General features: G+C 43.5%; 1 protein-coding gene across 6 annotated transcripts in view; it reads right to left on the bottom strand.

Moving 5' to 3' along the window:
• The window catches only part of zc3h18 (zinc finger CCCH-type containing 18), a 248,614-nt gene that overhangs the window by 25,136 nt on the left and 210,789 nt on the right, over positions 1-12,689 (bottom strand). For 5 of the 6 annotated variants that reach the window (XM_060837894.1, XM_060837895.1, XM_060837893.1 and 2 more), the window contains one exon: positions 2,568-2,743. The exons of the other annotated variant lie outside the window; for it this stretch is intronic. In XM_060837894.1, coding sequence (XP_060693877.1) covers positions 2,568-2,743 — 176 coding nt within the window. The remainder of the gene's footprint in view (positions 1-2,567; positions 2,744-12,689) is intronic. 6 annotated transcript variants of the gene reach the window in all.

Here is a 12,689-nt window from a genome sequence, read left to right as displayed (position 1 = left end):
CAGAAAAACTAATAGCAGAGCAGGCTCAAGGGGCCTATTCCTATTTCTAAAGGTTTAAAAGGATCTCTGTGTACTTGTCAATAAGTCAATGAATGATAATATGCAGGTGCAAGAAGTTTTTAGCAGGCTAATGGAATGTCAAATCTTACTACAATAAGATTTGAGTACAATAGTGAAATCTTGCTTCAATCGTATAGAAGCTGCCCTATCAGTGAATTAAGAAGAAAAGTGCCTGTAATGAAGTGAATTCTGGCTATTCCCAATCACCAACCACTACTGAATCAGACACCAACATAGAACACTTCACACTTGTGCAAACTTGGGAAATCAGGGCATACCAGTTTCTTAAATTAATGTGAAGTAGCGAGCTCTACAACAAATTAAGTTGATAAAGTCTTTTTGAAAAACATTCCTGATGAAGAGCTTTTGCCCGAAAAGTCGGGGATTCTGATAGACAGGATTTATTCAAAGTTTGTGAGAAGATTTGTAGCTCGGGTGCTTGTTGTTGTGATTCTGTTCGCTGAGCTGGGAATTTGTGTTGCAGATGTTTCGTCCCCTGTCTAGGTGACATCCTCAGTGCTTGGGAGCCTCCTGTGAAGCGCTTCTCTGATCTTTCCTCCGGCATTTGCTTCACAGGAGGCTCCCAAGCACTGAGGATGTTACCTAGACAGGGGACGAAACATCTGCAACACAAATTCCCAGCTCGGCGAACAGAACCACAACAAAGACAGGATTTATGATTATTTGGAAAACCATAGCTTGGTTAGAGATAGTCAGCATAGTTTTGAGGGGGGGGGCAGGTCATACCTCACCAACCTTATTGAATTATTTGAGGATGTGACCAAACATATTGATGAAGATAGAGCAGTGGATGTGGTGTACCATGGATTTTAGCAAGGCATTTGATAAGGTTCCCCACGGTAGGCTCACAATAAGGAGGCATAGGATACAAGGAAATGTGACTGTCTGGATACAGAATTGGCTGGGCCAAAGAAGAGAGAAGGTAGTAGCAGATGGAAAGAATTCAGAGCTGAAAATGTGTTGCTGGAAAAGCGCAGGTCAGGCAGCATCCAAGGAACAGGAGAATCGACATTTCGGGCATAAGCCCTTTTTCATTCCTGATGAAGGGCTTATGCCCGAAAAGTCGATTCTCCTGTTCCTTGGATGCTGCCTGACCTGCTGCGATTTTCCAGCAACATATTTTCAGCTCTGATCTCCAGCATCTGCAGTCCTCACTTTCTCCATGGAAAGTATTCAGCCTGGAACTTGAGTGACCAATGGTGTTCTGCAGGGATTGGTTCTGGGATCTCTGCTCTGTGATTTTTATAAATGAACTGGACGAGGAAGTGGAATGATGGGTTAGTAAGTTTGCTGATGACACGGAGGTTGGTGGAGTGGTGGATAGTGGGGAGGGCTGTTGTAGGTTGCAATGGGACATTGACAGGATGCAAAGCTGGACTGAGAAGTGACAGATGGAATTTAACCTGGAAGAGTGTGAAGTGATTCATGTTGGAAGGCTGAATTTGAATGCAGAATACAGGGTTAAAGACAGGATTCTTGGCAGTGTGGAGGAACAGAGGGATCTTGGTGTCCATGTACACAGATCCCTTAAAGGTGCCATCCAAGATGACAGAGCTGTTAAGATGACATGTGGTGTGTTGGTATTCATTAGCTGGGCAATTGAACCTAAGAGCCACGAGGTTATGCTGCAGCTCTATACAGCCCTGATCGGACCGCACGTGGAAAACTGTGTTCTGTTGTGGTCACCTCATTATAGGAAGGATGTGGAGGCTTTAGAGAGGGTGCAGAGGAGATTTACCAGGCTGCTACCTGGACTGGAGAGCATGTCTTACGTAGTAAGGGTGAGGCAACCAGGGCTTTTCTCATTGGAGTGAAGGAGGATGAGATAGATGTGTACAAGATGATGAGAGGCATAGATAGAGTAGATAGCTAGAGACTTTTCCCCAGAGCTGAAATGGCTATCATAAGGGGACATAACTGTAAGGTGACTGGAGCAAGGATTAGGGGAGATGTCAAAGGTAGGTTCTTTACTCAAAGAGTGGTGGGTGCCTGGAACGCACTGCCAGTGGTGGTAGCAGAGTCAGATACATTCGGGTTGTTTAAGTGACTCTTGGATAGGCACATTGAAGATAGTATAATGAAGGGTATGTAGGTTAGTTTGATCTTAGAATAGCACAGCATTGAGGGGTGAACAGCCTTTACTGCTCTATGTTCTAGTAGTAGTACGATGGGAGCCACTTACTGGCAGAAACTGCTGCTGACATTGAATCTGCTGTTATCTTAAAATCCCTGGTATAGTGAGCACATATAAAACCAAAATACTGCAAATGCTGGAGATTTGAAATAAATACAGAAAATACTGGAGAAACTCAGCGGCTTTAGCAGCATCTGTGGTAAGAGAAACAGAGTTAACACTTCAAGTCCAATGAGTTTTCTTCTTCTGAACAGCATATAGAAAACAACATTTTCAGTTTCATCATTCCTATTTCACTCAAAAGGTACACAAAAAACAATTGAAAATGTTAGCATACAATGAGGTGAGTTACCTTGTTTAGCAGGGTTAATTTAATGTCCTTATGTGCACTGTAGACAAGCTGTGGGGGTTTGCTGATCTGAGTGGGTTTTGGTGTGGAGCTAGATTTCTGTGGTTGTGGTGGAACCTCACGTTTCCGCCTCTCCTCTCGTTCCTTGTCTCTTGGTGCCTCCTCTCTTTTGGGTTTCACTGAAAATGGATCGAAGTGTTTTAAGTATTGCTTCCTTAGTGACCGAATGGAAAGGAATGAGAGTGAGACTGGAAAAGGAAATTTTAGTTCTTACTCTATGAAGGAAATGTGGACTTGGCAGGATTGATTTACAAGAGTGTAGAAATTAACCAACACGTTGCATATTCCAAACTACAGTAGGGAAAAAACAAATCACAGAATTGTTTCAGCTCACTGTTACTGCCATTCGGCTCACTGTGTCTACACTGACTCTGAGCATTTTAACTAAGCGCTTGCCGGCTGTCTTTTCCTCACGTCTAGGCAATATATCCCAGATCTAGTTATTTGCTGTGTGAAAAGTTTTCTCTCTCCTCATATTGCTCTCTGGTTCTTAATCCATGAATGGGAACAGTTTCTCCCTATTTATGCTGTCCAGAAATCTCATGGTTTGAAAACTTCTATCAAATCTCCTCTTAGCTTCCTCCACAAGGAAAATAGTCCCAACATCTCCCAATCCTAACAACTAAAGTTTGTCATCTCTGAAATCATTTTCAAAAACCTTTTCACTCTCTCCAGTGCATTTATATCTTTTGTATATATGGTGCCCAGGACTGTACACAATACTTGCATAAGTGTTTTGCAACTTACCTGCTCTTGCACCCTAGGTTGTTAAATAAAAAACTATGGAAAGTTCTCCTTCTTTGGCAGAGATATCGAATACAAAAGGAGGGATATAATGACGAAACTGCACAAGTCACTAGTGAGGGGACAACTGGAGTATTGTGTAGAGTTCTGGTTACCACACTATTGGAAGGACATAATCGCTCTGGAGTGAGTCCAATGAAGATTTATTGGAATGTTGCCAAGGCTGGAGAATTGTAGCTATGGGGAGAGACTGGAGAGGTTGGGATTGTTTTCCTTGGAACAGAGAAGGCTGAGGGGGTGACATGTTTGAGGTTTACAAAATTCTGAGGGGTAGAGATAGAGACAGGAGGAAGCAGTTTCCCTTGTCAGAGTCTAAAAGCCAAGTGTCATAGATTCAAGGTAAGTGGCAATAGGATTAGAAGAGACATGAGGAATTTTAAAAAATATATGCGCAGTGCGGGGCAGGTGCCTGGAGTTGGCTGCCTAAGTTGGTGGTGGAGGCAGAGATCCTAAAAGTACCTGGATCTGCACTTTAAATGCTGTAATCTGCAGGATGATGGGCTATACGTAGGGAGATGGGATTAGAAAGTGAATCTGGGTGTCTTTGAGTTGACATGGACAAGATGGTTTGAACAGCCCCTTTCTGTGCTGTTTCATTTCTAAAGCTTCTATGTCCCCAATGAAGACTCATGAAGTCTACTACACTGTACACTTTACTAACCGCTCCCTTAAATTGTCCTGACTCCTTCAATGATTTAGTATATATACACGCAGAAATTTGCATACAGTTTAGAACAATACTCTTTATGCAGTATTTTCATGTTCAGGTATCAAAGTATTACCTCACACTTCTCTGCACTGAGTCTCAGCTGCTACCTGTCTGCCCACTCCACCAATGGGTCAAGTCTTTTGTAATTATTCTATTCTGAAGAAAAAGTAACTAATACGTTGTAAAACAGTTTGGGAGATCTGAGGACGTGGAATATGTCACGTAAATACAAGACATTTCTTTCTTCAACAAACTACCCAACTGTTATCACCAGGTGGACACTCTGCAACTGCGTTTGAACTTTCCTCCATAAAAGACCTCTTAGGTTTTTGAATAAGATGTCACCAGGTGCCTGACTGCACACTGAAATGTTACGCTTTTCAATTAGGAGTTTGTCTTTCATGCCACATTCTCTTAGGAATATAGAAACAGGAGTAGGCCACTCAGCTCAAGCCTGGTGTGCCAATCAATAAGATCATGGCTGATCTACAGTCTAACTCCACATGCCTTGACACCCTTGCTTAATTAAAGTTTGTCCAACTCAGATTTAAATTTAACAATTGAATGAGCATTGACTGCTGTTTGAGGGAGAAAACTACAAACCTCTACTACGCTGCATGAAGGCATGCTTTCTAACACTCCCCCACCCCCCGAATGGCCTGGCCTGAACTTTCCGACCATGCTCCCCCACCCACCCTATTCTAGAATTTTCAACCAACAGAAATAGTTCAACTTTACCCTACTCTACCTTCCCTGTTAATACCCTAAAGATCTTGATTAGATCACCTCATAACTTTCTAAATTCTAAAGAATAAAGGCCTCATTTGTATCATCTCTTATAACTTAATCCCTGAAATCCAGGTATATCCTTGTAAACTGTACTCTACTCCCTCCAAGAACAAAGAATCCTTCCTAAGGTGTGATGCCCAGATATGCTCATAGTACTCTAACTGCGGTTGAACTAGGATTTTGTATAACCCTCCTTGACTATTTTCTGCACCTGGTCATGGTATATTAAAGAACTACACAACTGAATCCCCAAATCTCTTTGTACATCCACTGTATTTAACTTGGTGTCTTCTAAAGAAAACTCTTGATCAATTCTTTTATGGTCTGAAATGGATAACTTCACACCTTCTATATTAAATTATATTTCAGGGCGGCACAGTGGCTCAGTGGTTCACAGCAACAGGGTCCTGGGTTCGATTCCAGCCTTGGGTGTCTGTCTGTGTGGAGTTTGCACATTTTCCCCGTGTTTGCGTGGGTTTCCTCCGGGTGCTCCAGTTTCCTCCCATAGTCCAAAGATATGCAGGTCAGGTGAATTGGCCATGCTAAATTGCCCATAGTGCTAGGTGCATTAGCCAGAGGGAAATGGGTCTGGGGGGGGTTACTCTTCGGAGGGTTGGTGTGGACTGGTTGGGCCAAAGGGCCTGGTTCCACACTGTTGGGAATCTAATCTAAAGATCCATCTGCCAGAACTTTGCCCATTCACCTAACCGATCAATATGCACACTGGCAAAACAAAGTTGTCGAGGTGAATACTGAGAAACAGGCTACTGGACTAGACTGATTTGAGGTTCACAAGGAGGAAGTATTAGCAATTCTGTAAATTGTGAAAATAGATAAGTGCCCTGGACCAGATGAGATATATCCTAGGATTCTCTAGGAAGCCAGGGAGGAGATTGCAGAGCCTTTGGCTTTGGTCTTTATGTCATCATCGTCTACTGGGAATAATGTCAGAAGACTGCAGGATAGCAAATGTTGTCCCCTTGGTGAAGAAGGAGAATAGAGACAGCCCTGGTAATTATAGACCAGTGAGCCTTACTTCAGTTGTGGGTAAAAAGTTGGAAAAGGTTATAAGAGATAAGATTTAGAATCATCTAGGGAGGAACACGTTGATTAGGGATAGACAACAGTTTTGTGAAGAGTGCCTCACAAACCTTACTGAGTTCTTTGAGATGGTGACTAAACAGGTGGAAGGGGGTAAAGTGGTTGATGTGGTGTATATGGATTTTGGTAAGGCATTTGATAAGGTGCCCCATGGTAGGCAATTGCACCAAATCTGGGGGCAGGGGATTGAAGGTGATTTAGCGGTTTGGATCAGAAATTGGCTAGCTGAAAGACAGAGGGAGATGTTTGATGGGAAACATTTATCCTGTAGTTCAGTGACTAGTGGGGTACCGCAAGGGTCTGTTTTGGGGCCACGGCCTGGATGAGGGGCATAGAAGGATGAGTTAGTAAATTTGAGGTTGACACGAAGGTCAGTTGTGGACTGTGCAGAAGGATGTTATAGGTTACACCGGGCCGTAGATAAGCTGCAGAGCTGGGCTGAGAGGTGGCAAATGGAATTTAATGCAGAAAAATGTGAGGTGATTCACTTTGGAAGGAGCAACAGGAATAAAGATTCTTGGTAGTGTAGATGAACAGAGATATCTTGGAGTCCATATACATAAATCCCTAAATGGGATCCACCTCGGTTGATAGGGTTGGTAAGAAGGCATATGGTGTGTTAGCTTTTATTGGTAGAGAGATTGAGTTTTGGAGCCACAAGGTCGTGCTGCAGCTGTACAAAACTCTGGTGTGGTCACACTTGGAATATTATGTACAGTTCAGGTCACCGCATTATAGGTGGTCTGTGGAAGCTTCAGAAAAGGTGAAGAGAAGATTTACTAGGATGTTGATTGGCATGCAGGGAAGGTCTTATGAGGGAAGGCTGAAGAACTTGATGCTGTTTTAATTCAAGAGAAGGAGGTTGAGAGGTGACTTAATTGAGACATAATATAATCAGAGGGTTTGACAGGGTGGACAGTAAGAGCCTTTTTCCTCAGATGGTGATGGCTAGCACAAGGGGACATAGCTTTAACTTGAGGGGTAATAGACATAGGATGGATATCAGAGGTAGTTTGTTTATTCAGAGAGCAGTAGGGGCGTGGGACACACTGCCTGCAACAGTAGCAGATTCGCCAAAGTTAAGGGAATTTAAATGGTCAGTGGATAAACATACAGATGAAAATGGAAACGTGCACGATAGATGGGCTTCAGATTGGTTCCACAGGTCGGTACAACATTGAGGGGCGGAGGATCTGCACTGTGCTAAAATGTTCTATGTTGGCTGGCAGTTGCACTGGGAGGAGCGACAGCGAGGAACAGGGGCCTGATGGGAAGGTAAATTTAAAGTATAAAAACTTACCTTGTGTATAGGTGGAATACACAAGGAACTTCTGGGCAAGTGAGGTTGTATATTTGGGCAGTTGCTTTACCTGACACACTGCTCGGGATACTGTCTCCCGCCCATCCTCCTCCTCTAACCAAAAAAAAAGGTTGTGTGCGCCAGATTGGTAAAGTGACTAGTTGAGAGTGAGAGAGAGCGAGAGAGAGAAAAGAGAGAGAGAAAAAAGAGAGAGAGAGAGAAAAGAGAGAGAGAGAGAAAAGAGAGGGAGAGAAAAAGAGAGGTAGAGATTACCCTGTTGGGAGTTTTCTGTAGGCCTACAAATAGTTCCAGGGATGTAGAGGAAAGAATAGCAAAGATGATTCTCAATAGGAGCCAGAGTGACAGGGTCATTGTTAAGGGAGTCTTTAACTTTCCAAATATATATGGGAATGCTATATAGTTCAAGTAGTTTAGATGGGTCAGGTTTTGTCCAATGTGTGCAAGGGGGTTTCCTGACACAGTATGTAGACAGGTCAACAAGGGCAGGCACCACATTGGATTTGGTACTGGGTAAAGAAACTGGCCAGGTGTTAGATTTGGAGGTAGTTGAGCACTTTGGTGACAGTGACCACAATTTGTTATCTTTACTTTAGCAATGGACAGGGATCGGTACATACCGCAGGACAAGAGTTGTGGCTGGGGGAAAGGCAATTATTTTAAGATTAGGCAAGGTTGAGGATGCATAGGATGGGGAAGAAAACTGCAGGGGATGGGCACAACAGAAATGTGGAGCTTATTCAAGGAACAGCTACTGCTGTTAAGAAAGAACCTGTCAGGCAGGGAGGAAGTGGTTGAGTGAGGGAGTCGTGCTTTACTAAAGAAGTTGAATCTCTTGTCAAGAGGAAGAAGACAGCTTATGTTAGGATGACACATGAAGGCTCAGTTAGAGCACTTGAGAATTACAAGTTAGCCAGGAAATACCTAAAGAGAGAGCTAAGAGGAGAGTGGAGGGGATATGAGAAGTCGCAGGCAGATAGGATCAAGGGAAACGCTATGGTTTTCTAGAGGTATGTCAGGAATAAAAGAATGACTAGAATAAGATTAAGGCCAATCAAGGACAATAGTGGGAAGTTGTGCATGGAGTCAGAGGAGATAGGGGAAACACTAAATGAATATTTTTCATCAGTATTCACATTGGAAAAAGACAATGTTGCCGAAGAGAATACAGAGATACAGGCTACTAGAATATATGGGATTGAGGTTCATAAGGAGGATGTGTTAGCAATTCCAGAAAGTGTGAAAATAGGTAAGTCCCCTGGGCCAGATGGGATTTATCCTCGGGTTCTCTGGGAAGCCAGGAGATGATTGCAGTGTTTGGCTTTGACCGTTATGTTGTCATTGTCTACAGGAATAGTGTCAGAAGACTGGAGGATAGCAGAAATTGTCCCCTAGTTCAAGAAGTGGAGTAGGGACAATCCTGGTGATTATAGACCAGTGAGCCTTACGTCAGTTGTGGGTAAAGTGTTGGAAAAGGTTAGAAGAGATAGGACTTATAATCATCCAGAAAGGAATAAGACTATGAGACATAAGAGTGGAAGTAAGGCCATTTGTCCCATCCAGTTCACTCGGCTATTTAATCATGGCTGATGGGCATTTCAAAAATTCCACTTACTCGCAATCTCCCTGAATCCCTTAATTCCTTGCGAGATCAAGAATTTATCAATCCCTGCCTTGAAGACATTAATGTCTTGGCCTCCACTGCACTCTGTGACAATGAATTCCACAGAATATGTTGATTAGAGAGAGTCAACACAGTTTGTGAAGGGTAGGTCGTGCCTCACAAATCTTACTGAGTTCTTTGAGATGGTGACCAAACAGGTGGATGACGCTGAAGTTGTTGATATGGTGTATATAGATTTCAGTAAGGCATTTAGTCATAGAGAGGTACAGCATGGAAACAGACCCTTTTGTCTAACCCGTCAATGCCGACCAGATATCCCAACCCAATCTAGTCCCACCTGCCAGCACATATCCCAGTCACAGGTAGATAGGATAGTGAAGGCGGTGTTTGGTATGCTTTCCTTTATTGGTCAGAGTATTGAGTACAGGAGTTGGGAGGTAATGTTGCGGTTGTACAGGACAATGGTTAGGCCACTGTTGAAATATTGCGTGCAATTCTGGTCTCCTTCCTATTGGAAAGATGTTGTGAAACTTGAAAGGGCTCAGAAAAGATTTACCAGGGTTGCCAGGATTGGACGATTAGAGTTATAGGGAGAGGCTGAATAGTCTAGGGATGTTTTCTCTGGAGTATTGGAGGCTGAGGGGTGACCTTACAAAATCATGAGGGGCATGCTTAGGATAAATAGACAAAGTCTTTTCCCTGGGGTGGGGGAGTCCAGACCTAGAGGGCACAGGTTTAGAGTGAGAGGGAAAAGATATAAATGAGACCGAAGGGGCAACTTTTTCATGCAGAGGGTGTTTCGTGTATGGAATGAGCTGCCAGAGGAAGTGGTGGAGGCTGGTACAATTGCAATATTTAAAAGGCATCTGGATGGACATATGAATAGGAAGGGTTTGGAGGGATATGGGCCAAGTGCTAGCAGGTGGGACGAAATTGGGTGGGATATCTAGTCAGCATAGACGAGTTGGACCGAAGGGTCTGTTTCCATGCTGTACAGATCTATGACTCTATGACTCAAACCCTTCCTATTCAAATACCCACCCAAATGCCTGTTAAATGTTGCAATTGTACCAGCCTCCACCACTTCCTCTGGCAGCTCTTTCCATACACGTATCACCCTCTGTGTGAAAAATTTGCCCCTTAAGTCTCTTTTCATATCTTTCCCCTCTCACCCTAAACCTATGCCCTCTAGTTCTGGGCTCCCAGACCCCAGGGAAAAGACTTTGTCTATTTACTCTATCCCTGCCACTCATCATTTTGTAAACCTCTATAAGGTCGCTCCTCAGCCTCCGATGCTCCAGGGAAGCAGAGCAGAGGGATCTTGGTGTCCATGTACACAGATCTCTGAAAGTTGCCACCCAGGTAAATAGTGCTGTGAAGAAGGCATATGGTGTACTGGGCTTTATTGGTAGAGGAATTGAGTTCCAGAGTCCTGAGGTCATGTTGCAGTTGTACAAGACTCTGGTGCGGCCTCATCTGGAGTATTGTGTGCAGTTTTGGTCGCCATACTACAGGAAGGATGTGGAGGCATTGGAACGAGTGCAGAGGAGGTTTACCAGGATGTTGCCTGGCATGGTAGGAAGATTGTACGAGGAAAGGCTGAGGCACTTGGGGCTGTTCTCATTGGAGAAAAGAAGGTTTAGGGGAGATTTGATAGAGGTGTACAAGATGATTAGGGGTTTAGATAGGATAGACACTGAGAACCTTTTTCTGTTAATGGAGTCAGCTGTTACTAGGGGACACAGCTTTAAATTAAGGGGTGGTAGGTATAGGACAGATGTTAGGGGTAGATTCTTTACTCAGCGGGTTGCGAGTTCATGGAATGCCCTGCCAGTAGAAGTGGTGAACTCTCCCTCTTTATGGTCATTTAAGCGGGCATTGGATAAGCATATGGAGGTTATTGGGCTAGTGTAGGTTAGGTAGACTTTGGTCGGCGCAACATTGAGGGCCGAAGGGCCTGTACTGCGCTGTATTTTTCTATGTTCTATGTTCTATGAAAATAGCCCTAGCCTGTTCAGCCTCTCCCTATAGCTCAAATCCTCCAACCCTGGCAACATCCATGCCAATCTTTTCTGAACCCTTTCAAGTTTCGCAACATCTTTCCAATTGGAAGACCAGAATTGCACGCAATATTCCAACAGTGGCCTAACCAATGTTCTGTACAGCCGCAACATGACCACCCAAGTCCTGTGCACAATACTCTTGACCAATAAAGGAAAGCATACCAAACGCCTTCTTCACTATCCTATCTACCTGTGACTCCACTTTCAAGAAGCTATGAACCTGCACTCCAAAATCTCTTTGTTCAGCAACACCCCCTAAGGTCTTACCTTCCCCATGGTAGACTATTGCACCAAAGCTGGGGGCAGGGGATTGAAGGCGATTTAGCCATTTGGATCAGAAATTGGCTAGTTGAAAGACCACAAAAGGTGGTGGTTGATGGGAAATGTTCATCCTGTAGTTCAGTTACTAGAGGTGTATAGCAAGGATCTGTTTTGGGGCCATTGTTGTTTGTCATTTTTATAAATGACCTGTATGAGGGGTGTAGAACAATGAGTTAATAAATTTGCGGATGACACTAAGATTAGTAGAGTTGTGGATCATGCCGAAGGACATTGTAGGTTACAGAGGGGCATAGGTAAGCTGCAGAGATGGGCTGAGGTGTGGCAAATGGAGTTTAATGTGGAAAAGTATGAGGTGATTCACTTCGCAAGTAGTAATGGGAACACAGAGTACTGGGCTAATGGCAAGATTCTTGGTAGTGTAGATGAACAGAGAGATCTTGGTGTCCATGTGCATAGGTCCCTGATAGTTGCCACCCAGGTTGGTATGGTTGTTAAGAAGGCATATGGTGTGTTAGCTTTTATGGGTAAAGGGATTGAGTTTTGGCGCCATGAGGTCACGCTGCAGCTGTAGAAAACTCTGGTGCAGCCACATTTTTGCAGTATTGTGTACAGTTTGGGTCACTGCATTATATGAAGGATATGGAAGCTTTTGAAAGGGTTCAGAGGAGATTTACGAGAATGTTGCCTGGTATGGAGGGAAGACTGAGGGACTTGAGGCTCTTTTCTTCAGAGAGATGATTAATTGAGACATATAAGATAATCAGAAGGTTGAATAGGATGGATAGTGAGAACCGATGGCTAGCATGAGGGACATAGCTTTAAATTGAGAGGTGATAGATACAGATCAGATATCAGAGGTTGTTTCTTTACTCAGAGAGTAATAGGGGCGTGGAACGGCCTGCCTGCAGCAGTATTAGACTCGCCAACATTACGTGCATTTAAATGGTTATTGGACAGACAGATGGATGTAAATAGAATAGTGTAGGTTAGATGGGCTACAGATTGGTTTCACAGATCAGTGCAAAGGGCCGAAGGGTCTGTACCGAGCTGTAATGTTCTATGTTCTAATATCCTATTCTAACTTTACGCTGTCAAAGTGTTTACAATGCTGCCCAACTTTGTGTCAGTAGCGAATTAGATTTTTAGCGTTTTATGCCATTATCCAAGTGAATAATTAAAGCCCTAACATAGAGGACGAGTCCTGCCAATTTGAGTATTTACACATTATTCCAACTCTGTTTTCTCTCACTCAAACAATTTCCAATCCATGCCAGTAATTTGCCCTCAATTCTGTGAGTTTGCCCCTTAGCTAACATTCTCTTGTGTGGGACTTTATGAAAAGCTTTCTGGAAGTCTATATAAACAACATCCATTG

The sequence above is a fragment of the Hemiscyllium ocellatum genome, chromosome 17, assembly GCF_020745735.1.
Source record: "Hemiscyllium ocellatum isolate sHemOce1 chromosome 17, sHemOce1.pat.X.cur, whole genome shotgun sequence".
NCBI classification, from domain to species: domain Eukaryota; kingdom Metazoa; phylum Chordata; class Chondrichthyes; order Orectolobiformes; family Hemiscylliidae; genus Hemiscyllium; species Hemiscyllium ocellatum.
The sequence above is the reverse complement of the archived record's forward strand: the minus strand, read 5'-3'. Positions and strand labels throughout refer to the sequence as shown.